At 35.2% G+C, this 25,984-nt stretch overlaps 1 protein-coding gene across 6 annotated transcripts in view; it reads right to left on the bottom strand.

Moving 5' to 3' along the window:
* The window catches only part of SIPA1L2 (signal induced proliferation associated 1 like 2), a 121,939-nt gene that overhangs the window by 42,451 nt on the left and 53,504 nt on the right, over positions 1-25,984 (bottom strand). For all 6 annotated transcript variants that reach the window (XM_051614066.1, XM_051614069.1, XM_051614071.1 and 3 more), the window contains 6 exons: positions 25,366-25,554; positions 21,875-22,049; positions 16,386-16,489; positions 9,904-10,061; positions 7,824-8,400; positions 3,526-3,800 (listed from right to left, as the gene is read on the bottom strand). In XM_051614066.1, coding sequence (XP_051470026.1) covers positions 3,526-3,800; positions 7,824-8,400; positions 9,904-10,061; positions 16,386-16,489; positions 21,875-22,049; positions 25,366-25,554 — 1,478 coding nt within the window. The remainder of the gene's footprint in view (positions 1-3,525; positions 3,801-7,823; positions 8,401-9,903; positions 10,062-16,385; positions 16,490-21,874; positions 22,050-25,365; positions 25,555-25,984) is intronic.

Here is a 25,984-nt window from a genome sequence, read left to right as displayed (position 1 = left end):
CCAGTCTGTGTAAACTAATTTCAGAATCTGATCCCAGCAAGCAACCAGCCCTAATAAGGAATCTAAAGAGAAAGTCCGCATTGCTTCGTATTATTACAACCCAGCAGACAGAGCTAAGCAGAAACTTTTCCTTCAAGCAGTGGAAATCAGCTTATTATCTAACTCAATGAAAGAGAGGCATTAATTAAATTATACTTGAGAATTTTTCATAAAACTGATTTATTTATTTTTTTGCTAAAATTATGTTTATATTCTTGTGTCAATTGTTAATGCAACTGATTCTTGCAGAAAGAAAGATGAATGCATTTTTCTATTTACACATTGTAGACAAAAATTTACTGGCTGAACTTGAAATCCAAGATTATAGCATTAGCAGTAATTTTTTTTTTATAAACTACTAATATCTACCCTGAGAAATAAGGCTGAAATACAGAGAAGAAATGACCCATCTGCCAGAGGATCATATGCTCTGTACGGTCAGTCAAACTTTCAAGGTATTTATTTCAGTCTCCAGATCCAGTGTTCTAAATATGTCAGATAGACTGATGTATCATTTCTTAGAAGAAATTATCTAAGAACAGCTGTGAATGAAAGTAATGATTATTGGAGCATACATGTGAAGCTTTCACCTGCTTTGGAATCATCATTCTTCTAGATTTGTGCAGAGTGTGGATCAAGGATTGACAGACCCCCAGCTTTGCAGGGAATATCTATGTCTTTTCTGAGTGTTATTTAATAATTATTAGAGCTACTTAATGATAAAAAAATTCTCTCATGATGAGCTGGCATGCCTGCCTTAACTGTTGCTTACAGATACATGTTGGAAATGATTCACAGAGACCCGATTCTATCCTATATAGCTATGCATGGATTCTCCAAGGATAGTGACATTTCATGTAAAATGAAGGTGAAATGGATTCTAGATCTCCAGGTGACCCTGTTTGACACCCAAAACTACTGCCTGTAAATTTCTGGGTAAGCCTCTTACCAGAATACAGGAGACATGAATATTCTGGAGGAAGTCCAGCAAAGGGCTACAAAGATGATTAAGGGATCAGGGTATCTGAAACACAAGGAGACACTGACAGTGCTGGGATTGTTCAGCCTGGAAAAGAGAAGGCTCAGGAGGGGTATTATCAATGTGTATAAATACCCGATGGGGAGAAAAGATGTCAGAGTAAGACTCTTGAGAATTGTACTCAATGAAAGTACAGGAGGCAAAGCGCATAAATTGAAATACAGGAAACACCATTTAAGTATATGTAAAAATATTTGTTACTGTAAAGATGACCAAACAATGGAACCAAAGCTGTGGAGTCTCCAGCCTTGGAGATACTCAAAACACAGGGAACATGTTTCTCAGCAGTCTGCTCTAGTCAACCTTGCTTTAAGCCGTAGGGTTGAATTCAATCTTCAGAGATCCCTTCCAACCTCAACTATTCGCTGTTTCTATGATTCTGCAAGATAAGACATTGCAGATGGCTAAGACAAGCAACTGAGTAGGAGACAGGTGGATGGATGTGCACAAGATTTAAGTAGTAAGTAGTGTGATAGACCACCTTTTTCTCCAAACTTCTGGCAATGTATGCCTTTCTCCTCATTCCCCTGATCATTAATACATTTTACAAACTACGTCGTAGGTCATGTTTGCCAGCCGAAACTCTCAGTCTTTTCACCTGATACCTATATTGCTTTCTGCCTCCTCTGTTTAGTTTATAAATATTGAGAAAAGGCAAACTAAAATCCTCTGGATATTGGCTTCCTTTCAAGTTGGGCAATCAAAAATCACTAATATTTTTGGGATTTAAAGGAGAAAATTAGGACCTTTCCATTTCAATAAGAAGTTGATATTTGAGAGAAAGGCACATTAACAAAGACTTCTTTGTTATACTAGAGAGATGAGGCTGAGATCAACTTAAACATAAATGTTTTGGTGTTTTTCATGTTTTAGAATAGAAACAGTTTTTTAAAAATTCATTTTCCTTAGTAGTTAGTCACACAGTTTTAAAAATGAAAAAAAAAATATAAACAAGAACAGCTTTTGCAGAATTTTCCCAGTTTGATGGCATTCACTTGAAACTCCTCCTACACATAGACTGAATGCCATGTATCACACTGATTCAGGATTTTAAGATTTTATTTCTAAAAATGTATCAAAGAAAATATTAACAATTCACACGTTATGTATTTTTCCATCAGGGCCTATAAAATACACGGTTTTACCTTCAATATAATAGGATCAGCTCATTAGGCTCGTATTCTGTAAACAGCTTGGAAATGTATACCAAACAAGTGAGTGAAAATTCATTCTCAGAAGCAGATGGTGAGAATAGCAAAGCTAAGCAGAGAGGCTTAATTGCAAATTCTGTCCAACTAAGCAAAACGCTGGTATTCTACACAGGCATTTTCTTCAGAAAGGAACCCAATGCTTCAACATGCAGGTTGAGGCAGGGGAGGGCACTTCTGTGTCATTCATCAGGCAATGACTACTTGGAGAATTGCCACCAATTAAACAGTACTCGTGTACAGCTGGCACCAACTTCATAGTGCTGCATGCTACGTAAAATTTTATGGCTTGTTGTCTTGCCAAAAGCAACACATTTAATGTTTTTTCTGTTAAATTAAAAATCAACAAGAGATTTAAAGTTGGCCTTGTACAAGAAGACAAGTAATTCAATTTACTCTGGTACAGTTCTCATTTAGAATGAGCCAAATTAACAGTGCCTACACAACATAAGTGAGAAATAAAGTCACATTATTATAAAGGTTTTTTTTCCCTAATCTTGCTCTATCTCATAATACTAAAAAATGGAGAGAAGAGCAAATATCTTTTTGTCTTATGACAGAAAATTGCGTATCATCCCTGAAACCAATAGTACAAACTATAGTACATAGTAATCTTTACTACAGTCTTTTCCTGAGTGTATGAACATTTATTTCATGTTGCAGCAAGATTTCTTTGCTTTAACTGATGACTTCATGGATGTAACTCACTACTTAGTATGCCTAACCAGACATCTCTAGAAAGAGAGGAGGAGTCTCAAGACTTGGTACCATATATGTCCGAACCCCAGTGTTTCATTACTTTTGTTAATATTTCAACATAAGAAAAAATAACACAAATATTCTTCAATAGTCAGAGAAATGACAAAGACAGACAAGGCACAGTTTTCAGAGAAGGGTTCCCAATTTTCAAATTTAAAATTAAAATACAGGATTCTCCTGTGGAAGAAAAGTCACATCAGCTTTCATAACAGTTCAATCATGATGTACTCAAGTTTACTTCTTATTCTTTCAGAGCCATATAAAAGTAAATTTCCTATTACATTTCTTACAGGATCCCATTTTATCTTCTATTACAAGCTAACAGGGCTTTTGGGGAAAAGATTGCTTTAAGAGCCTCAGTGATATTATCACCACATCTAAGAGACACCCATTTCCTGCCAATAAAAGAGCCATCGTTTTAGTAGTTGCAGAGAAAAACAAACAGATTCAAATGTCACATTGAGAACAGTTGCTCATTACCTTCTAGGTGCTCCATCCTCGTGTGGTTGAATTATCACCACTTTTACTGTCACTGATGTACGTAAAAGGTCAATCATTTGTTCATGAGTCAGAGTTGCCACAGCCACTTTACAGATCTCAACCAGGCGGCTCCCTTGCCGTAGGCCTGCCTTCCATGCAAAACCAAAGGGCTCCACATCTGCCACTATCCCCTCAAAGTTCACATGGAATCCAAGTTGGCCCAACCCATTTCTCCGAAGGGTCATTTCTGTGGTTTCACATCCTCTGGTCACTATCTACAGAAGAATGAGATTGTTACACCATCATAAGGACACTCACTTCTTTGCACATGCACAGATCTCTTTTCAAACCCTATAAATCCATGTATGGCTCGACATTAAGTATCTCTGCTATACTAACCATTATTTTAACATTTCTGGCTGAAAAAAGGTTTCCGCATAACACAAAATGAACAGAACATTTCACAATCTTACATCCCCAGAGCAAGCAGCTGACCCATGTCAAGTTCCTTCCCCCTTGCACAACATTAACACAATACCATTTATATCTCACTGAAAACTTAACAGCTGCTTTAGTTTCAAAGCATGAAGCAAGCAAAATGCTGTCTGTTAGTTACTTCATTCTTGCTGGCTGGCTGACTGACTGCAGGTCTGCAGGCATATTTTCTTCAGTATGAGACAGCACTAATCTTGAGATATAAAATGAGCTTCAGTTCCAGCAGTGTTTCTTCCTTAAGAACATAGCAAGGAAGTAATTTTGATTTTGGGATTGTGCAGGCAGCCAGGTGTTAGCACTGCAGCTAGGTAAAGCTGTCACAAAACCACTCCTTTCACTACTCAAGTCAGAGGTAGTTGACAAGGTGCAGTTTCATGGGACATTTAAGCTGATCTAAAACTGTATTACCACTGTGCTGTCACTTGCATCACATTAGCTCTTGTATAGCCATACAGACAGATGAGAGATACGATACAACTGAAAAACAGGGTGCTTTTTAAAATAGTGTTCCAGTGGGGTAGCAGGCAGGGAATGGAGAGAGCTGTCTCCTTCACTGGCAGCTATTATGCAAGTATGTCTCCATGATCAACAAAGGAACTTAACACATAGAGAATAGTAAGCTGTAAGTTACTTTTGTAGCTTCCTGTTTAGACAAATCTTTTATCCAAGTCTCTTACAGAGTCAGGGATGAGAGGCCCGACTTGTACACTCTTCTCAAACCAATGGCTGACCGGAAAAACTTTGGAGTGTTTGTGTAACTTACGCCTGCAACTTGGTAACTGACTGAAAGTCACGGGTTTTGGTACCTCAGTAAGTTTTAAACCAGTACTGCCTTGATAGAATATTTATATACGGATATCTGCCACTCAGCAGAACATAATTAGAAGTTGCACACATGAGAACACAGTGCCACAAATCCATGAGTTATTGCAGGTTTGCTGATCTGAAGGAGCTGGTCCATGCTCACTCACGGTTTTAACCTACAGTAAACTCAAGGGAATGAAATACAGTTAGCCCTCATTCATTGAGGGCTAATCTTCATTGAGCTGTGAAATACTGAGAAAGACCTTGCAAGGATCTCACATTCTGAGAACCATGCCCTGAAAAATTTAGGCTACTTACAGTGGTAGAACTTTGACTTCATAAACCTTTCAAAGTCACCAAGAAGGCAAACAGCATCCTGGCTTGTATCAGAAACCCTATGGCAAACATGACCAGGGAAGTGATTGTTCCCCTGTACTCAGCACTGGTCAAGCTGCATCAGTTTTGGGCCCCTCACTACAAGAAGGACATTGAGGTGCTGGGGTGAGTCCAGAGGAGGGCAACAATGCTGGTGAAGGGTCTAGAGCACAAGCCTTATGAGGAGCAGCTAAGGGAACTGGGGTTAATCTGGAGAAAGGGTGGCTGAGGGGAGACATTATTGCTCTCTACAACTACCTGAAAGGAGGCTGCAGTAAGGTGATGGCTGGTCTCTTCTCCCAAGTAACAAGTGGTAGGACAAGAGGAAATGGACTCAAGTTGTGCTAGGGGAGGTTTAGATTGGATATGAGAAGAAACTTCTTCACTGAAAGGGTAATTCAACACTGGAACAGGCAGTCCAGGGAGGTGGCTGAATCACCATCCTTGGAGATGTTTAAAAGACATATAGATGTGGTGCTCAGGAACATGTTTTAAGCACTGGACTTGGTAGAGCTAGGTTATAGTTATTCTATGATCTTAAAGGTCTTTTCCAACCAGAAGGATTCTGTGATTCAGTTATTTCTAAAGATGTAGGTTTAAAAGTTAAAATGTGAAAGTCATTCTTGAAATGTCCAAAACATACTTGGGAGTTTATTGTTTACAAAATCAGGTGTAGTGCTTCCTCATAAGGCAGGTGCTCCAGTCCCCCAGTCATCCTCATAGCCCTCTGTTAGACTCTCTCAAGCAGATTCCTGTCCCTCTTGAACTGGGGAGCCCAGAACTGGACACAATACTCCAAGTGAGATCTCAACAGGGCCAAGTAGAGGGCGAGGAGAACCTCCCTCAATCTGCTGGAGACACTCCTCTTAATGCACCCCAAGATACCACTGGCCTTCTTGGCCACAAGGGCACATTGTTGTCCCATAGATAACTTGTTGTCTACCAGGACTCCAAGGTCCTGCTCCACAGAGCTGCTCTCTAGCAGATCACCTCCTAGCCTGTACTGGTGCATTTTGTTGTTCAAATGCCCCAAGAGTACAGCCCCTAAAAGATGACACTGCATGTTACATAGTAATGTCACATAAAACATCACGCTGCTCCACTTCAAAACAGGCCATTCCACTTACTTGGCTGCCATTTCATTGAACATGTGACTCTGCATAAACTCAGAGATCTCTTCTTTTTATGTACTTAATACACAGAGATCCCGTGAGGCCCATGAAGAAGGTGAAGAGTTTTTTAGTATACAGGTTTCTAACAAAATTTTGTCTACTAAGATTCTTTTCTTCATATCCAAGCAGAGTCTTTGTTTAATCTTATACCACTGCCATTCTCTGTTATCCTAAAGCTCAGAATCAATGTTTTTTCTGCCTTCAAACACAACCTGCCAAGTTCATCTGTAGTTTGCTTTTGCTGCTCTTTCTATTTTATAGGACTAGATATTCTGTCCCACAAATACAAATCTGAGTCTACATTGACAAAATCCAACTCTTTCTTTTAGTCACTCAAAGTGTTCAAGGTTGGGGACTTTGAGCAATCTGGTCTAGTGGGAGATGTCCCTGCCCATGGCAGGGGTTTGGAACTAAATGATGACAGCAACAGTTTTCACTGGAATCTTGTTTTCCATCTGTGTTAACCAATTTATATTGTTCACTTAGCAATACTTAACAGGAGTGTGTACACTATATGCATACACTGTTTTTCAGAAGGGAAACATGTGTCTGAGAAAAGTGAAACTGAAGGCCTGAATGAAAAGGATAATATAGCAGTAGCAAGAAGAATTTAAAGACATTAATCTATTCAAAGATTAATTGTACATTGGAAGAAAAAGGTTATTATTTAGAGCACAATATTGAGCAATGCTAAATGTGACTGCAGAACTGCAGAGGTCCTAAAACATCAGCTGCAATCTGACTGTTCCATTGTGAAAATGGGAAGCGTAATGTTTTCTTTTCAGTACCATTCTTTCTAATATAAACAAAACTGAGACCATTTACATCACTTGATTTACTATCAAAGGGTGAAATGTAGCCACATTAAGCAGATGCATCAGCACTTTAACCTTGCAGTTCCTGCCAGTATGTTAATACTGAGTGAAATAGTTACAGGACACTTGTGCTAACAGTCATCAAGCATCTGAAAAATTTTATTCAGTCAGCTGTAAAAACTGGAATTAATTTGTTTAGTTTTCTTTCACTTTCTGCAGTTGCTCAGCATACAGGAACAAATTGGCAGAATCACTTATACAAATTTTTCTGCTAATATTCACAAGGGTTTTTATAAAGAGTTAATGTGAGCATATTTTATGCATTAAGATTTTGTGTATTTTTAAATTAAGGCATATTTCTGCCTACAAAAGTGCAATTTGAGAACAGGCTACAGCAAGAGAAGACAAAAGCTCAGCCTTTAGGCAAGTCAATCAAATTATTGGTATCAGATTCCTCATCCCTGAAAACAGGTTGGTAACACTTATCTCATATGCTGGTGTGAAGATTATTGTTTGCAATGCTCTCTGAAGTCTGAAATGATAAACCTAGATCACTTTAATTATAACTTAAAGGACACGTAGACAAGTAAGTAATCATTAAAAAAAAATGGAATTCCAGTTTAAAAACGGTACTTACTTCAAGTCTTTGAACAATTTCTCTGATGTCCTCAGTACAATTATCTGCTGCAGACAGAAGAATACATTCTCCTCTTTCATAAAATATTTTTATGCTCATTAATCCAGATGTCCATCCAATAACATCTCTGCAGGAGCAGTTAAAGACAACATTTTTTGACTCCTTTTCAATCAACATGATAAATTCATTGGAGATTCCAAGGAGAGAGTCAATGTCAGCAGACTGGCCAAAATCTCGTGCAACCACATTCCACATAATTGCTCCAACACTGAATAGATGTGCATCTTTCCTTGGTTTCACTTTTTCCTTTTTTTTTGCCCCTAAAGTAATAAAGCTAAATTTTGCTGAAGTATCCACCGTAGCTGTGGTAACAAAATTTTCTGCAAGATCTTTCAGGTATTCTTGGCGTGTCCTTGTGGCCATGGCTCGAAATTTTTCAGACTTATGTGCTGCATTTTCAGCATTAATAACTTTGGCTAAAAGAAAGTCCCTAAAGACTGCTGATTTGGGGAAAGTTACTCCTTTGGGAATGGGTGGACCGAATGGAGGTACATCTTTTGATCGCGAAACACCAACACTGGAAACAAGAAGAAAAAAATACAATGGTTAATGGGAAAAAAAAAAAAGAAAGAAAAAAAAGGTAAGATTACAAGCAGAACTGCAATCTGTGCAGTCCATTTACATATTTGGGTTTAGCTTTGACAAGTCAATTTTTAGATATTTGAGCAACATTAAAGAAAATTGATTGTATTCTCTCTTTAAAATGGTGTTTTTTTCTTTAAAATACTTAGAAGACATTATGGATGCATCTTACAAAGACAAAAAAAATATCAGGAATGACTTCTTAGGGTGTCACTGTCTCCTTTAACGGAAAAAATCTAAAAATTAATTGAGACATAAATGAGTGAAGTATTTTTTATAATTACTTTTACGTAAGTCTGACTATCATTTCAGCTCAGTCGCATGTTCTTAAAACTAAGAAATATATAAACAAAATTTATTTTAACCCTCAGACATTTTGCTACAATGAAGTGTGAAGACAAAGTACCTGTGTCAAATACGTGTATAATAGGAGAATTCTGCACGGTTTAGTTGTCTACTCTGTGTTTATAAAAAGTTCAAGCTAATGGCAATTATTGATATAGACAGTTCACAGCAAGATGTCAAAGAAATAGGAATATTTTGTAATCAATACAATTATACCTCAATTGATAACTTCATAATATATTTTGACTGAAAAAGGTTTTCAAAATACTGTGCATACTACATACAACTGCTACAAGTTTGAATGAAATGTAGTCATATTGGGATGACAGACAGACAGACATAATTTAGTAATAAGAAAAATGCAAGTTATGAAATGTCATGTATTAACAAAACAAAATCGATTTCCAAAAGACAGCTTAAGTTCTAAAAGACAGCTAAAAGACCATGCTGTGACTTCATCTCATCATGTATTTTAGTTTCATTCTAAAGAATGAATAAATAACATTTATGTATGCTAAATCTGCACCACTGTGCTTCAGGACTTTATAATCATTTGCACAATTCCCAATCAGTTCAGAACTATGCTTCCACGCTGGTTAGCTTGCTTGCATTTATGATGCAGTAACTTAAATGTGAGAGTTAAGGTTATCTGAAATTTGAGATGTTTTTACACTCCCCAAAAGTCCTCATTCATGTGCTTAAAGGCCATGTCTCCTTCTGGTGTCACGCTCAGGGAGTGATACATGTTAATAGCCTTCTAAAATACTTAAATAATTTTCTTTGAAAAAGGAAACGCAAAATTCTAAATTGACTTCTATTGCTATGTCTGCAAATCTTATTTTTATTAAGTCATTATGTCCCCATTTTGTGCCCATAAATCAGCAACACACAGTTCAGCACATAACCATTCAAGACTACCAACTTCACCCTGTAACTCCAGATGTGTGCAAGGGAGACATTAGGGTTTCAAACTCACCAAGTATGTAGCATAAAATTTAAAATGTTATACATAATATCTCAAAATACAAAACTGAAGAGGCAGTTCCATTGTAGTCTTAGTAACAAACTTTAATAGTTATAAGGCTCTACTCACCTATAACACACATTTTCAGTGCAAGGATTATGCACTTTGACTATGACAAATACATGTTGAAAGTGGGAACGAATATTTTTTGGAGTAAAAGGAAGTGCTCCTGGCTCTTGGAAGACAATGGTAACTATGTCATTTCCTATATGCCTTTTCCTTAGCAGCTAGACAAGAAACATGCATTGAAAAATTAGTTATAAAGAATAATCACAATTTCTTCATTTTAGCAAAGAAAAAAACAAACCAACTAATTCAAAATAAATTAAGCTTTTTTTTCCAGAAATAACTTTTAATTAATCATCTCCTGAATAGCTACAGATAAACGACTCAACTGCAAAAAGATTGGGAAATGAAATCGGGCTAAGTACACAAACATACTAGTGAGTTCTCTTGCATCCCCACACTAGTTTTGCATGGCTTATGCCCATTTATCTTTTATCCAATGAGAAAAATGTATTTCTCTTATTTTAGTGCATCACTTTAGTAATAAAGAACTGGTAAATCACTTTATGTTTCTCACTATCCAGAGAACTGTACATCAGTTCCCTCTTTGCAATGTAAGACTTGCTTTATATAAAAAATACAATACTGCTTATCATTATCAAGAAACCTTCTCTTTCCATGTTGCATTTTTACTATACATTGACTTTAATATAACTATCTCAATCTTATTTTTTTTTAAAGTAGATTATCATAAATACTCATCATAAATTTTAACAACTGCATACTTGAGGAACAGAGCTGAAACACGTAATACTCATGGAGAAACAACAGCTATTAGGAACCAATTTATTAAAAACTTATTATTGTAATTGGTAGCTTTTATCATCGAAATTTATTTAAGGAATAACTGGAAGTACCAAATAATTGTTACAGGCTTAAAATTAATAAAAACTATAAATTATGTCCAGGAATAAGGGACCACTTCTCTCTCTTTTTTAAAAAAAACCCAAACAAAAAACAAATCAACATAGTAAAATTATGTTCATTTTTCTTGTGGAAGTATATTGCATCTCTCACTTTTTTTACACTTTTGTCTTAAATACTTTGCATATAAAACATCCATGTATATCACTTAATGGAAAAAAAAGTAGTCTAGCATGTGCTACATGTTAAATATTCACTTAAAGCCTGCCAAGACCTTGCTTTGTCAAGTAATAGCATTACCTCAGCTGATGTGCAACTACAAAGGATAGAAGAATAAATTTATTGAAAACTTTATGACAGAATGAGTAAAAATGTCCCTATTTTTTCTATATTCTGATTTTACAGAACAATCTTTCTAATAAAAGTATTTGCTTGTATTTTCTCAGTTCCAATAAAAATGTTTCAGCTCTCCTAAAATAACAAAAGGATGGTATTCTGAAGGTAGTAAGAAAGGCCAAAGCCATGATATTAAAGCACTCAGTACACCTACATTATTTTAAAAATAATCAAATTCCAAAGGCAGATTAAAGAAGTAAGACTTCTGATGAAACTTTAAAACAGATATAAGAACAGAAAATAATATTCTGTGTAAGTCATGTACCTCAGTCAAGTTGTCAGGTTTTTAAGACTAAAGTAAAAAATAATTTGCTATTTGAGTGACTAAAGATATACATCCTGTTGCATACAAATCACAGCAGTAGCAGACTATGTGGAACCAACCACAGAACTGTCAGGTCTGCCTTAATGTGCTGAGCTAAGGATCCACACAACTAGATCTTAGCAGTGAAGCACAGGTTCGTGTTTAGAGGTTATTAATATCTCACAGGTTGCAATTTACACTGCAGTTAAATTTGAAAGAAACTTCCCAGTTATGAGGTACAAGGTGATTAATTTCTTTGTTAGATAACTAACTACGCAATTACTCTTTCTTGTTGTAGTGGTTCATGACTAATTCCCTGCATTACCACCAAGTAAAATTAGAAAAATTAGGAAGCAACATCCTGTTTAAAGTTTACTTCTCAAGACAACCCCTGTTTCCAGGAATATTTCCTGCTTTTGCAGACCTCTTTAAGAGGTTCTTCTTGTCATCATACATTGCTTAAGCAAAAATAGTATTTTCAAAGTTATTGCAGGTCCCACATCCTATCCCTAAAATATTTTTCAAAGCTTAAACCTCCAAGAGGCACAAAAGTAAGAAACAGGAAGTCAAGTCATCACTTTTAAGAACCTTACCAAGCTTGTAGAGATCTCGGGGACTTCTTCAACATTTTAAAATAAAATAAGTGTAACACTGTTATAAAGAACTTTCATGCATAAGTGGTCAGTGAACTTCAACACAATGCAAAGCACAGCCATGGCTGTGCATCAAGTATCATAATGCAAAGAACTTGGAAAGGGGAGAGAAGTAAACTGGGGTGATCTGGAAGATGGAAAGAAATGCTCTGGATAGGATAAAGGAATAGGAAAAGAATACTGAATGGAGAAGAAGGAGGGAACACATACTTTCCTGGGAAACAAGAGATAAGGATAGCATACTGAAAATGAAAAAGGAATTGTAGGAAACTGGAACTAAGCAAAAAGATTAATAAGAAACCCTTTTCTAGTTTTCATTCTATAACCTCGTTTTTCCTCCCAACTTTTGGCTCCTAGGGTTTTTTTTCCCAGGTTCTCAGTTTCCCCTTCCTCTCCCATTTTGAGGTCTGCTCAGGTTTGGGGGGGGTTGTGGATTTTTTGTATTATCTGCTTTTTAAAATCTGCCTTTCTAACATACTCTAAAGAGTTTCATGCCAATGCAGAGCACAATAGGAACTCTCAATGACAGGGGGCACAGGTTACAGAGGATTACTTACAGTAAGGAGACTTTGACATCATTCTAGTATCAGTATAAATTGGTATGGTAGAATTTGAAAATGAACCAAATCAAGTAAGATAGGCAGCCAAAAGGAAATCAGTGAGGTCTTATATAAGAGTACAAGACACATAGAGGAAAAGTCCAGTAAGGAAAATATGTTAGAAAAGCAGTCTCCATTAGATGAACATTATTTATACCAAATATAAGCTACTGTATTATTTTTGAGATTTTAACTACTTAATTCTTAATTTTCAGATATGCATCTCTGAAGAAAAGCACTGTCTTAAGCTTAGCATATACAGGTTATGTCCGGCCACAAACATCTACCCACTTCCATATTGCCTAGTCAAGCTGCAAAACAACAAGGAATTCTTGTTGAAATAGCAGTGAAATAACTTCTTCATTCAATTTATATGAAATACTACAAGTCAAATAAAGAAATCTTCAAACTTATCTTAGTACATATTTCTAAAATACATGGTTTTAAAAATTTTGCTTTTAATTTGTGCTGTTCGCTGGTACCAAAACAAGAAACAAATGGCAAAAGCTATTTTATCAGATCTGTTTAAAGCAACTTTGCAAAACCATGTCTTGCCATCACAAGCATTTCAACTGTAGCTTAAATTCATCAAGTTCATTTCACTGTTGCATATCTGTTTAATTTTTAAGGTTTCATTAAACCAGGTACAAACTGATTATCTGATCTGATTTGGATTAATCGGGTCTGACCACGTGTACAGAAGCAGACTGCAAATGTGTCAACAGGAAACTTGCAAGGGAATGATCTGGAAAGGGACATTGCAAAGGTAAAGCTTAAAGGGGAAAGTCTTGAACTATGATTTGAAGAAAAGGCCAGTAAAGGAAAACATACTGGCCACACCAGGGCTGGTAGTCTTTTCTGTCCTAGGGAAGGAGCAGCTGACTTGAAACTTCCCAGCCTATGTTGCAGCCAAAGCGAAAATTACCTTGCTCTTTGGATCTCCTGCTGGCTCTAAAACTAGAGGGATGTCCTGATCAGGGACCAAGCAGGGCGTAGTTATGTCCTGGAAGAAGCAACAAACAATTCTGGTGTGGCCTGTTTTTGGCTCACAGGTATTTGGAATCTAAGCAATGCTCTGTGCTTGCTCATTGAAGGTCATGGTCCTAGATGATGAAGAGTAACCTTGCCCGGACATTACCAAACAAGGAACATGGGGATAGGATGCAATAACCTTACTGCCAGTACATACACAATATGCTAGCAAAAAATAACTATTGAATGGGAGTCTTCATTACTAACATAACCTAACAAGAAAACTACCATGGTCCCAAACTTCCCCTGACTTGGGTACATAGAGTTAGTGAGCCAAACTCGGAAGAGACAAACAACATTGATTTTCCACAGCACCTGTAAATCTCTCTCTACCTTGAGCACAACTGATGCAACCGCACCTGTGGTATTCAGCATCTAAAATGTCTCAAGAAAAAGACCTTATCAAACCTTATCCTAACTTGTGAGAAATAACACTGTTGATACATTTAACACTTTAGTATGTATTTTGGAACTAAACAGTAATAGCAGAAAATAAAACAGTTATTATAGATCCCTTTTGCACATTAAGGCTGGCTAAATTCTGGTCACTTGGGTGCCTGTCATATTTCATTAAACAGTGTCCATGCTGTGCAAATACTGCTAGACCCCAGCACCTAAAAAAATAATTGCGTGGATCTTCTGATAGGCATACTACTTGAACTTGTAAAACTGCTGCATTTTGAGCCCAAGAAAGCCATGTAAAAATAACAACATGGTGCTTCTACTAAATACTGAACCTGTTAAAGAGACAATGATGACAGCTTACTAAAACACTGTGGAAAGGAGTGCCTGTTGCTGGGGAAAACTATGGAGTTAAAATTGGAGATTTTGCTATACTGGCACCTGGGTATAAAGAAAGACACTTAAGGAAATTATGAGAATGAAAGGAAGGCACAGGAAGAAGTGAAAGGACAGTAATAGCAGGTGGCTGAGTAACACAGCAGTGAAGCTGACAGACAGCAAACAATTAGGACAATTATGGGATTGTGGCAAGAGGATATCCTGTTCTCAGAAACAAGGGAAAGTCATGAAAGACAACAAAAGTAATAAACTCCAAATAAGGCCATATTTACCATCAGTGCCTGTGATTAGCTATGAAAATATTATTTTTTTCCTTTTAAGGCAAGCTTATTCAGTATATTATATCTTATTAATAGTGTACAGTTTTGCCTATTTACATGTGCTTTCCAGTCTAGGGTGTTTACTAAATTAATACTGTATTGTAATGAGGTGTAAGTAAAAGTTCGGAGAAGTGGAGCAATCTCAAATCAGTGATTATGACCTGATACCTTGATGACCATCTACTAGCACAGTCGAGTGTGCAATACAGCTGAACATTCTGTCTCCTGAAAGTGACACATTTTAAGATGTGAGTCACCTAAACATTCATATTATTCATATGGTGGACAGTTGCTGTCTTCTGATTCCTAATTTAGTTTCTTTAAACCACATCTAAATCCTAAGAGCAATGGCATAAAATCTGCAGTTGTCTTAACTGTTCACATGAAACAGTTCTTCAAACATTTCATACCACTATGCTCCGAGTATTTAAAATTAATACATTATGTACTTTATTCCATTTCAATTTCCATTTATCCTGTCTCAAGAATTGTAATAGTTTTCTTTTATCTTTTTCTTGCTGCCTTCACACATTTTTTTTCTTCCCACAAGACCTATTGATAGGGTAGACATGAAAGATAAACCCACAAATGGTTTAACAACCAGTAGCCGTCTTTTGTGTGCTGTTCAAAAAGAAACTGAGATACATCTTTAATTCATGACAACCCTCCAAAACGACTGACATCTGTATATCTTGCATGGCAATGGGATATTATTCTAAAACTAACTAAACCCAACACTTCTTTCTGCAGACCTAGAAAAATATAGAGTAGTAGCACAGAAAGTTACGAACTACCACTTTGACCTATGAACAATTCTACTGTTTGGTTGGGATTTTTATACGTTAATGTTGATATATTATACCAAATGTGCTTGCACTTTTTAATTCGGTCACAAGACATATCCAAGACAGGCAAAACAGAGTAACCTTACTGGTGCACTGCACCCTTTGGATGCTGTGCTGGTTTTTAGCCATCCTTAATGCTTCAAAGATATTCTGAATTTTAACATAGGCAAAGGGAATTCTCCAGAAATAACATAAGTACACTGCAGCTTTGTCTTCACAAGCAGATACCTTGAAGGATACAGTTAGGCATTTACTACTAAGCTAACACGTTGATAAACATTTCAAGATCTGTAATATAAGGACTGAGTGGAATCTTTTAAAACTCTTACTACATACATAATTTAATCATAAGACTACTTTCAAGCTTCATTCCATTCAGTGTTTAAAACATACATAAGATGTAAAAACAGTTCAAAATTACAATAGCTCATTCACCACATGCAACATTACACATTAATAGCATTAAATGGGGGAGATAAGTTTCTGAACTATGGAGTATAAAAAACCTACAAAACTTCTAATGCCCTAGAATGAAAAAAAAAAAAAAATACAACTGAGTCATATCACATATACAGCAACCCAGTTTTAAATCAGTGTTACTTTAAAAAAAAAATTCCTCATTATCAAACATTTATCATGTAAAATTACAATGAAAAGTTAAAAGAACATACCTGTTGCCTGTTACTGGGCATGTATGGAAGCATTGTTGATACATGAAACATTAACTCATAATCTTTATAGGTAGTATAGAGGGAATGAGTTCCTGTTGAATCAGCTGAAAATTAATTTAATTACCAGGTCAGTAAAACATAACATTCACACTGCTTTTTAGGACACCACTCTTTGCACACTATAAATTAAATCTATTAAAGCAATTTAAATTTTTTTCAACTGAACAAGGACAGTTTGCATCAGATAAAGATCTACTCTTTAGTTTCAAATTATGACATAGAAGGGTCCTCCAAGAAATTGCCCAAAGAGTTGCTATCTGAGGCTTAAATGATCTAATATTTAATATTCAGGCATTTCATGAAAAAAAAGAAAGAAAACAAACCACACTTTGCTGCTTGAGTGTAGTTTTATATAATATAGATTTTCATTATATAAAAATTTAATAAGGACAATTTACTAAACCCATACTATACCAAAAACAAACTGACAATGCTACTTCAAACCTGACATTAAAACACACTGCAGATCAGACATTTTTAAAACATAAAAAGTGTACCTAACACATTGTTGGGGATTACTAGGAATTTTCAAAGCTTTTAACATGATCAAAATACATTTCATATGTGATATTTTTATTTCTTTTATTTTGGAAGTTTATTAATAGAGCTAACATTTCCAGAATGTTTACAGCAAGTTAGATGAATTTTACTCTGTAATTGTAAATTTATTCTTTTTATTCACCTTCTTTAATATGTTTGGAATATTTTAGTAAGTACAATTAACTTTAAAGCAGAAGGTTAGGAACACACTAGTTAGTCATGACAGCTGTCAATTGTTCTTTTCTTTTTCCATGTTCACTCATTTTTAAAATATACTTTTATATTATTGACACAACATTCTCCAGCACTCCATTCCACACAATATGCAAGGTTCCAGGGTTTTTTGTTTTAAATAGTAACTATTTCAAAAAGAAATTGATTGGTCATGGTAGCTATCCACTTAAAACACACACTTAAGTGTCAAATTCCACAGTAACCATACTGTATCTGCAGCCCTAAATCTGAAAATATGTGTGTGTATAGTTTTGAACACGTTCATATTACAACTGGCTTAATCAGTTATGTTTGTACAATAATAAAATAAACTGAAACGATTAATACAATATTAATTACAGTTACAGAATAAATAGGGAGCATAATTTCCAGTGAAGTTTCTTACTTAAATGTTGCTAAAGAAAACAAACATTCTTGTGCTCCTCTATTTTAAAATCCTTGTTGAAAATATAAATCCATAATATCCTTTCTATGGCATTTTAGAATGACAGTTTTGAAGACATAGGAGAAAATGAATTATACTGTGAAATATAAGTATCTGCCAAAACTGGCAACCCTACTCCCTGATTCCTTTTGCAATTTGACATTAAAGTCAAATTATCTTGAACGGATATTGTACAAAACAGTCCCTTTAACTACTTATTACAGAAAGGCAGATTCCTCACCCTTAAATCAATGCTTTATTAATAGAACATCCTACTTAGCTGAATACTTTTAATTTAGCACTTTGACTTTGGAAATCAGCAAGTTTTTCTTCTGAAATTCAGTCCCTTATGCTAAGCCAGAAGTCTTCTAAATCAACAGACATGTTACTGAACACCTACCCATGTCCACGGGGATTAAATTTACATAATGGTTGCTACTACAAATATTACTCTGCTGACAATGTCATTGAAAAAAAACTACCTGGGCTGACAAGTTTGTACCTCATTCCTCTCTTTTATTTCACGAAGTTTGAGTATCAATGATAAAATCCATAATGAAAGCCTGAATATGAAACAATTATAATATTAATATTCCAATAATAATAATAATTTAATTTCTCATTTCTAGTAGATGGATATTTTTAAAAACATATACTAAAATTATACACTGTTGAATTGGTAACGCTTCCTCTAGTTTTATAATTTCTTGATCTTGGGCTTTAGAATTGCATGCCATTAAAAATGCACAAAGAAAGGGCAGAAAAGAATTTGTAGTTAATATATTCCACATGTTCTTCATAACTACATGGAGCCTGGCTTGGATGGAGTTAATTTTCTTCATAGCAGCCCATATGGTGCTGTGCTATATGTGATCAAAACGGTGTTGATAACACACAAATGTTTTAGTTATTGCCGAATGGTGCTCCACATCATCAGGGCTTTCTGTTTCTCACACTGTCCCCCACCCTGGGGAGTATGCTGGGGTGGGCAAGAGCTAGGAAGGGACACAGCAGGACAGCTGACTCAAACTGACCAAAGACATATTCCATACCATATAATATCATGCTCTGCAGAACTGGAGAGGGGGAAGTTTTTCTACGGGTAGCTTTTCTGTCGCCTCTCCACCAGCTGAGGGGAGGTGGCAAGTGATTTCCTTAGCATAATTTGTTTTTGTGGGGTTTTTTTGTTGGTTGGTGTGGTGGTAGCTTGGATTTTTTTTATTTTTTTTTTAGTTTGGTTTGGTTTGTATTGGGGGGGTGAAGTGTTGTTTTTTTCCTTTCTTCACTTACTGAACTGTCTTAATCTCAACTCACACATTTTTCTTCCTTTTGTCCTTCTGATTTTCTTCCCTATTCTGTTGGGGTGTGAGTGAGCAAGAAAGTGAGTGGTGGCTTACCTGTCAGACAAGTCAACTCACCACAACATTCTACATTCTGTATTCCATAAGAAATTGACCAACCAACTATCAAAACATTAAATAAACAAACTAAATTTTTTAAAAGGAAGTTTTTTTAAGAAAAAATGCACAGCTAGTCAAACATCAAACATTTGAGAATAGAGAAACTTAATAAATGTCAATTCTACAAAAACTGTGAAAGAAGTATTACTGAAATATTATGTCTACTAAAAATGTAGCTACTAGAGATTAAATTATTACACTATCCTGAACCTGCAGGTAGTCAGACCAATGTATTATCCAATTATAAATACAAAATGCAGAAATATTTGTTGTGCCATTATATTAAAAAAATACATACAAGTATAACACAAAAAAGATAATTCAGTCAGTATTGTACATTTAATACAAAACTGAAGACTGTATCTTTATGAAGTCTCTTAATTCCAATCCATTTGATGCAAACCATGGAAATAGACTGTGACAGGCCACTATCATTAACAGCACACAGCATTAGTAAAACATTAAAATTATGTTACTGAATGATATGTACACAATGCCCATCAGCAGTGTACATTCACACTGAAACACAGCAAGTATAGAAACTGAATTTGCTTGACAGACCAGCAAATATTTTCATATGCAAAAAATATTAGGTGCTATTTGGTCATGCTCTGATTGGGGTAAAAAAAAAAACAAAACAAATCCAAATCACCTCTTACTCCTTTCAATTTTTTATCCTATTTATCAATTAATCCAGGAAGTCTCGACATCCACAGCATGTTAATAAATTGTTCTACATGTTAATTTGAAAAATGAGGTATTATTCTGTACTGAAATGGGATGCAATAGTCTCTATCAAGCCTTACTTATTCAAGTGAAACAAGTGTGGATTTAAGCAGAGGGGCAATAGTGTTAATAAAAATAAATGTGGTGCTTATGCAGGTTGACAGGGCTATGGAATTGCAGCTTTCCTGCCTTGTAAGTCATAAATTAGAATCTGTCATAGGATTCAGCTCACTTTTTCAGCTCTACATTTTCCTCCACTACCAAAGATGGAGAATGTGAAAGATTTCATGAGATGTAAAGCTGGTCTCCCTTCACAGCACAACCAGCATCATATATCTCATTTCCTACTAGAAACTGGCCTATGGACAGTTTATTTGCCCTGGGTACCAAGCACAATGTACACATGCTGGACGTTTCCAAGAATTTCTGAAATCAAGCCTCTTTCCTAATGCTGGACAGGATATGTCAGTCCATCAGGGTACTACCAGTTTGATAACAAAAGAGAAATCCTTTTATGACTATGACACTGATCAATGTACAAATGTACCATTTAAAAAGAAATAAAAACAAGATGTATTTCATGCTGAAGTAGCAAAAAACACACAAGAGAGTCTTAAGAACCAGGCTATGCATAAGTGGCATGAGTAACAGAGAAGCAAATGAGAAGGCTTATGGACTCCTACATCTCTGTGCCTATCTGAAAGACACATCACTTGCAAGAGAAGAAGGTCTTCCCTAAATTTCCTTTAAGTACATTGTTTTAAGCTTCCTTCTTGGCAGCTTACCTCTGCCAAGGTATTGGCAAGGTATTGGAAGAGTAAGTAAAACACACACTCAAGTAGCAGGATTGTATAGTTTAAGAATATGCTCTTTGCTAACAAAAATACACCTTTTCTCTTATACACAGGTCATATATAGTATAGTAAAAAATATGTATTTTCAGGATGTAAAACACAAGCTACACCAAAAGTAAGGATATAAATGAAAGTATAGAACAGTTTGCGTTGCAAGAGACCTGTAAAGGTCAACCAGTTCAACCCCCTGCAGTGAGCAGGGACACTTCCAACCAGATCAGGTTGGGCAGAGCCCCACCCAGCCTGACCTTCAATATGTCCAAGTATAGGGTATCTACAACTTCTACAGAAAAACTGTGCCAGTCTTTCACCACCCTCATCATTAAAATACTAGATTTAAGGAGACCATTTTTTAAAATACTGTTTCAAAGAGGTAGAGTAATACCTAGATATCCTTAGATCACAGTTTATAGTGATCAGTTGTCAAAATCCTGTTAAAACTACATTAAATTAAGAATAAGTTAAATTTAAGAGCAGTGAAAAACAGTGCTAATAAAGACATGTGTTAACATATCATTGATTTTTTTAACAGTAATACTTCTGAGTTCAATTTTTGCTGCAAAACACATAGATTTGTACAATGAAATTATTATACTATTGCACTCAGGAAAACTAAAATACCTGAGAAAAAGGCAGTAGTAATACAGTGGTTTATCATCTGTCAAATTATAACATGCTTACTGTGCAGGTGTGAGAAATTAAAAAACTGAGAAAACTTGATTGCTCCTCAAATACAAAAATCAATATGTGTTAAGTAAAAACAAGCACAAAACTTTAGCTGAAATAGGGAAACTGGTTCCTGTCATGACTCCCTGTTTTGAAATACATGTATTTTCTCCTGTTTCAAAGATAAGATGTTAAAGTGTAGCTGGGAAATTGTGAAATATATAATAAAATATCACTCTGAAATATATTTTGAAACATATTTTAAAATACGATGATTTTAACAAAGTGGAAACAAATGATGTAAATTGCTTTGATTTTTTCAGCTCCACTAATGCCACAGGAAAAGTAAATAACCTTTCAAACCAGGTGTGATACATGCTTTTATCATATGCTTCATCTTTCTTACTTATTATGTAATCTTTCTTATCAAAATTCAAAATCAGGAGCATGAAAAGACAAAACAGAATTTGCAGAAGGTCAACTGGATAATTACAGCCTCTACCACAGGTCAGAAACATAACTTACTTTTATTATCTAGCTGAGCCCTGTATTTACTAAATCCTTTTAGCCGTACTCTCTGACCCAGCAGATCGAGGAACTCTTCAAAAGCTGGTCCTGCCATCTCATTGTTATACATTTCTTCCTCTGTGCTTTGGCCTGCTTTGCAGTAAAGGATACCAATCTTATGTTGAAAACTCAGCTGAAATTAAAAAAAAATATTAAAAAAGGAAAAATTACAGAAGCAAAGAAAAGTCAATACTGGAACAAATATTAACAATGAAAACATCACCACTGCTACAAACCCTGGCAGAAGTTATCTGGAAGTGAAAAAAAAAAAAAAAGGGCTCTGATTTAGGGAAAATATATCATCATAGGAAGAAAATAACAACAAAAAAATCCCAATAACTATCTTGAAAGAAAACAAGATTATCCAAAAACAGATAAAAGCAGAACATAAAGACTTTTGACTTAGTTATCTATAAAACCACACTCTACCTCATGTTATAGCATGAGAACTTTAATTTCAAATTTTTGTATAACTGTGTTCTTTCTCAGATTCAAAAAAAGGTGAGGTTATTTTTCCTTATTCCTACCCTTTACATTCAATACAGTTTAGCTAAAACAGGCACTCAAGAACATCAGTTTCTGTTCTATGAAAACTTTTGCCCTCCCTATAAAATCATCCATTGGTAAAAAATATTTCCCATTTTCAAAAGTATACTTCAAGTAAGAAATCATATTGCAGTTAAATAGCCTCGTTAAACAAACTAGTCTTAATACTAGAACATTAAAAAAAGAGAAGTTAATGTCATTAAAAATAAGTTTAAAATGTATAAAAATTTAAGTATAAAAAGAGGAGATTACTTCTTGAGCAGAGTACTGTCTTGTGTTCTTAGCTTTCATGCCTACTTAAGACAACAGGAAACTTATCTGTGAATGGATTAGCCCTGGTTTTCTTAACTGACAACTTTTGAAGTTTTATAAACTGACAGAGACCATCAGTCACACCAGATCCCCTTATGACATTTATCTGCATTCATGACTCAAGACTCCAGTTGTAGACTTCCCTTCATCAAACTTCAGGATTAGTGTCTAAAATGTGTCTTATCCAAAGACTGTATATGTTCCTATTAGAGCAAAGGTGACAAGAACAGTCTGCTTCAACTTAGTTCATATGTAACACAGGGTCTGTCATGCTAAATATACTCTAGAACCCAAATATAGACATACTATTGCACCCATGTTTTACTGCAGCAAATTTGAGGAAAAGCTGCAAGATGAGAATTCTGAAAGGTTGAGTCAAGAAAACCTGCATACATGAAAGAAATATAAAAAAAAAATCCAGACTTTAAATAATCATTAACCTTCCCTCTTTAACAAATGCTGCATTTCTCCTTTGGAAGCGTAGCATTGTATGTAAGGCAGTTGCCAACAGTCAATTTAAAAGAAAAAAAAAAAACACACACAAAAAAACCCACAACAAACAAACAAACAAAAAAAAACACTGCCCAAATCCTCATCACCCCTGGAGAAATAAAAGCTTTCACTATTCTTTTACTAACCTAGTCATCTGTGTTTTCATGATGCTACTGCTTTTTAATCTAGTATTCCTTCTTTGTCTTCCATGTAATTCAAGATACAACTTGACAGCATTCTTGGTTTAACTATTTACCTTCATACACAAGCAACACACAAAAAGTTCCCAAGACAACCAAATTAATGAAGATCTTTGAAGGCAACAGATAGCCTTCTTCCTACTATCATTTTAGAGATCGAGATTTAGCCACCTATTTCCTCCATAATCCATATTATATTTCACTAAAAGCTGTGAAACAGGTAGAAAATGAAATTAAAACACCAAAACAGTCTTCAGTCTGCTGAGAAACTATGCAAACATTTAATACACTGTTACACAAAATGAATACTCTTCTGCTGACAGTATTAATCCTCTAGATCATTATTCATATTCTTAAATTTGTGACACTTTGACCAATCATCACCTTCAGTTGCCAAGCGTGGCTCTCTTTATATTTGCTCGATTAATAAACTGAAAGCATCAAGTACATAAGAGGATTAAAAGCATAAATGGATCTCACGCCAGTTCTATGATCAGCTTTCTGTCTATGTCGAAGTAATTACCTCATAATAAGCAGCATATAAGATACATTAAGTTTTGGTGACAGGCCACTTCACAACGGGATTGAATTTTCAGAATTGATCACCCAAAAAAGAAAGAAGTGCTATGTACTGCCGTTTCTCAAAATTAGGAGTTGATGATTAAAAAATAACTTTGGTCAGTTCGGTGGACAATCTCCATCTCCATTGCCTAGAACATACTGCCCCTCTGAGCAATCAATTTTAGTAGATTAACCTAAACTCACTCTGGAGCTCAAACAGGAAAGACAGAGGGCAACCGTACATCAGGAACACTGAATCAGAACTGAATGCTTCTGATTTCCCTTTATTGTTTCACCAGAAGTAGTGGTAAACACAGGGGAAAAGAAAGGACATTTGGCAAAATTAATTTTCAAGTCAAAGTCTTCCTCAAAGGCTACAGTGAACAATAGTAGTAAAATACAAATAAAAAACCTAGCAAGAAAAAATAATAAGCTCCACAAAAAACATTTATCTTCCTCTTTCCACATTTACTTGGTTTTGAGCAATTGTAACAAGACAGAAGAATTCTGGCAGACACCAGCAATGTTAGATGCAATTGCTACATTCAAAACTGAATTAGCATTAAAGAATAAATTATACCATCATCATAATTAACTGGATCCATCAGCTGTTTAAATTTTAGTAGATAGATATACTGACTTTTGCCTAGAAAGTGCAATTGTCACTTTGACTAAACAGTTGTCACAAGCCTGTCCTTCACAAAATATTAAGAAGCGACAGATTTAATCACTAGTTTTAAATATAGCAGATTCACTGTATTGAATCCAATAAGCCTCATCATTTTCTCTCCAAATGTAAACCATAGGAATATTTAATTGCCATGCAGTTAAGTCATTAGTCTCAATCCCAATTTCAGTTATTGGAACCCAAACCCATTCTATTCTACTAAGACTACAGCAAGTTAATCAGAAAATGTTAGTGTAAAAAAACAACCCAAAATCTTTGATGTAGAGACCTAATGTTATATCCTTTTGCCTCCTTACTTATACATGATATTAATAAAACATTAGATGTATTTTCACTTGAATTGAGCAATTGTACACATTAAAGTGCAAATCCAGATTGTAAAAATCACTTCTTACTGCCTTAAAATTTCAGTTATGTTTCTTTCAGTCATTGAAAAAGAATATCCGTAGACTAGTATTTTTTTCCTAAGCTGCAATCTACTTAAAAATAAATTGCTTAGAAAAGCAAACCTCATTTTGTCAATGAAAATATACAAGTATCTCCAAAACCAAGAAAGTAAATATGTTTATTAAAACTGCCTGAAAAATATTTAAGGTTTTGTGTTTTTTTTTAAATGAATAGTCTTTAAAGAGAAGTCAGGTGCTACATACCCCTTGTTCATCCAGTTTAAGCAGCTGATCAGGTACTTTGGGTGAGTTGGAAGCCTGCCTCAGGCACTGAATGCTCAGCTCTGGTATTACATACTCTAGTACCTCTTTGAGAGGCAGACCTCTTGCTGTGCCATGCCGAGCAGTGGAGGGTATAGCATCTTCTAAAATTGCTCCTCTAAGTGTGGTAAGCTGCAGTAAAGGTAACACACACAAAACATTTTTAGTTCTAATACTACAATGACTTTTGAAGATAATAAATTCGGGTTTTAGCAAAAGCATGGAAGAAAGAATGGTAAGAAAGAGATCCCTATTTTTTAAATTTTTAAGCAGTAAAAAGATTACTAAATTACTTTACGGATAAGACAGGCTCTTATTGTTTCAGTAATAAATGCATTTTTTTTGTTTAAAGAAATTAACCAATGATCTGATTAACTTATTCTAATTCCTAAGACTATTACTTTTTCAGCAAATAGTATTTGAAACACCACAAAAAGTAAAAATTTTCAATTTTAATGCCATACTACCCTAACAGACACAGTACTTGAATATAAGGCTGAACAAGTGAGGTAAGGCAAAGCTAATGGCACCTTCATTTCACCCATCCACCTGTTTTTTTAAA

The sequence above is a fragment of the Apus apus genome, chromosome 3 (assembly GCF_020740795.1).
Source record: "Apus apus isolate bApuApu2 chromosome 3, bApuApu2.pri.cur, whole genome shotgun sequence".
NCBI lineage: Eukaryota > Metazoa > Chordata > Aves > Apodiformes > Apodidae > Apus > Apus apus.
This window is presented reverse-complemented; position numbering and strand designations above follow the sequence as displayed.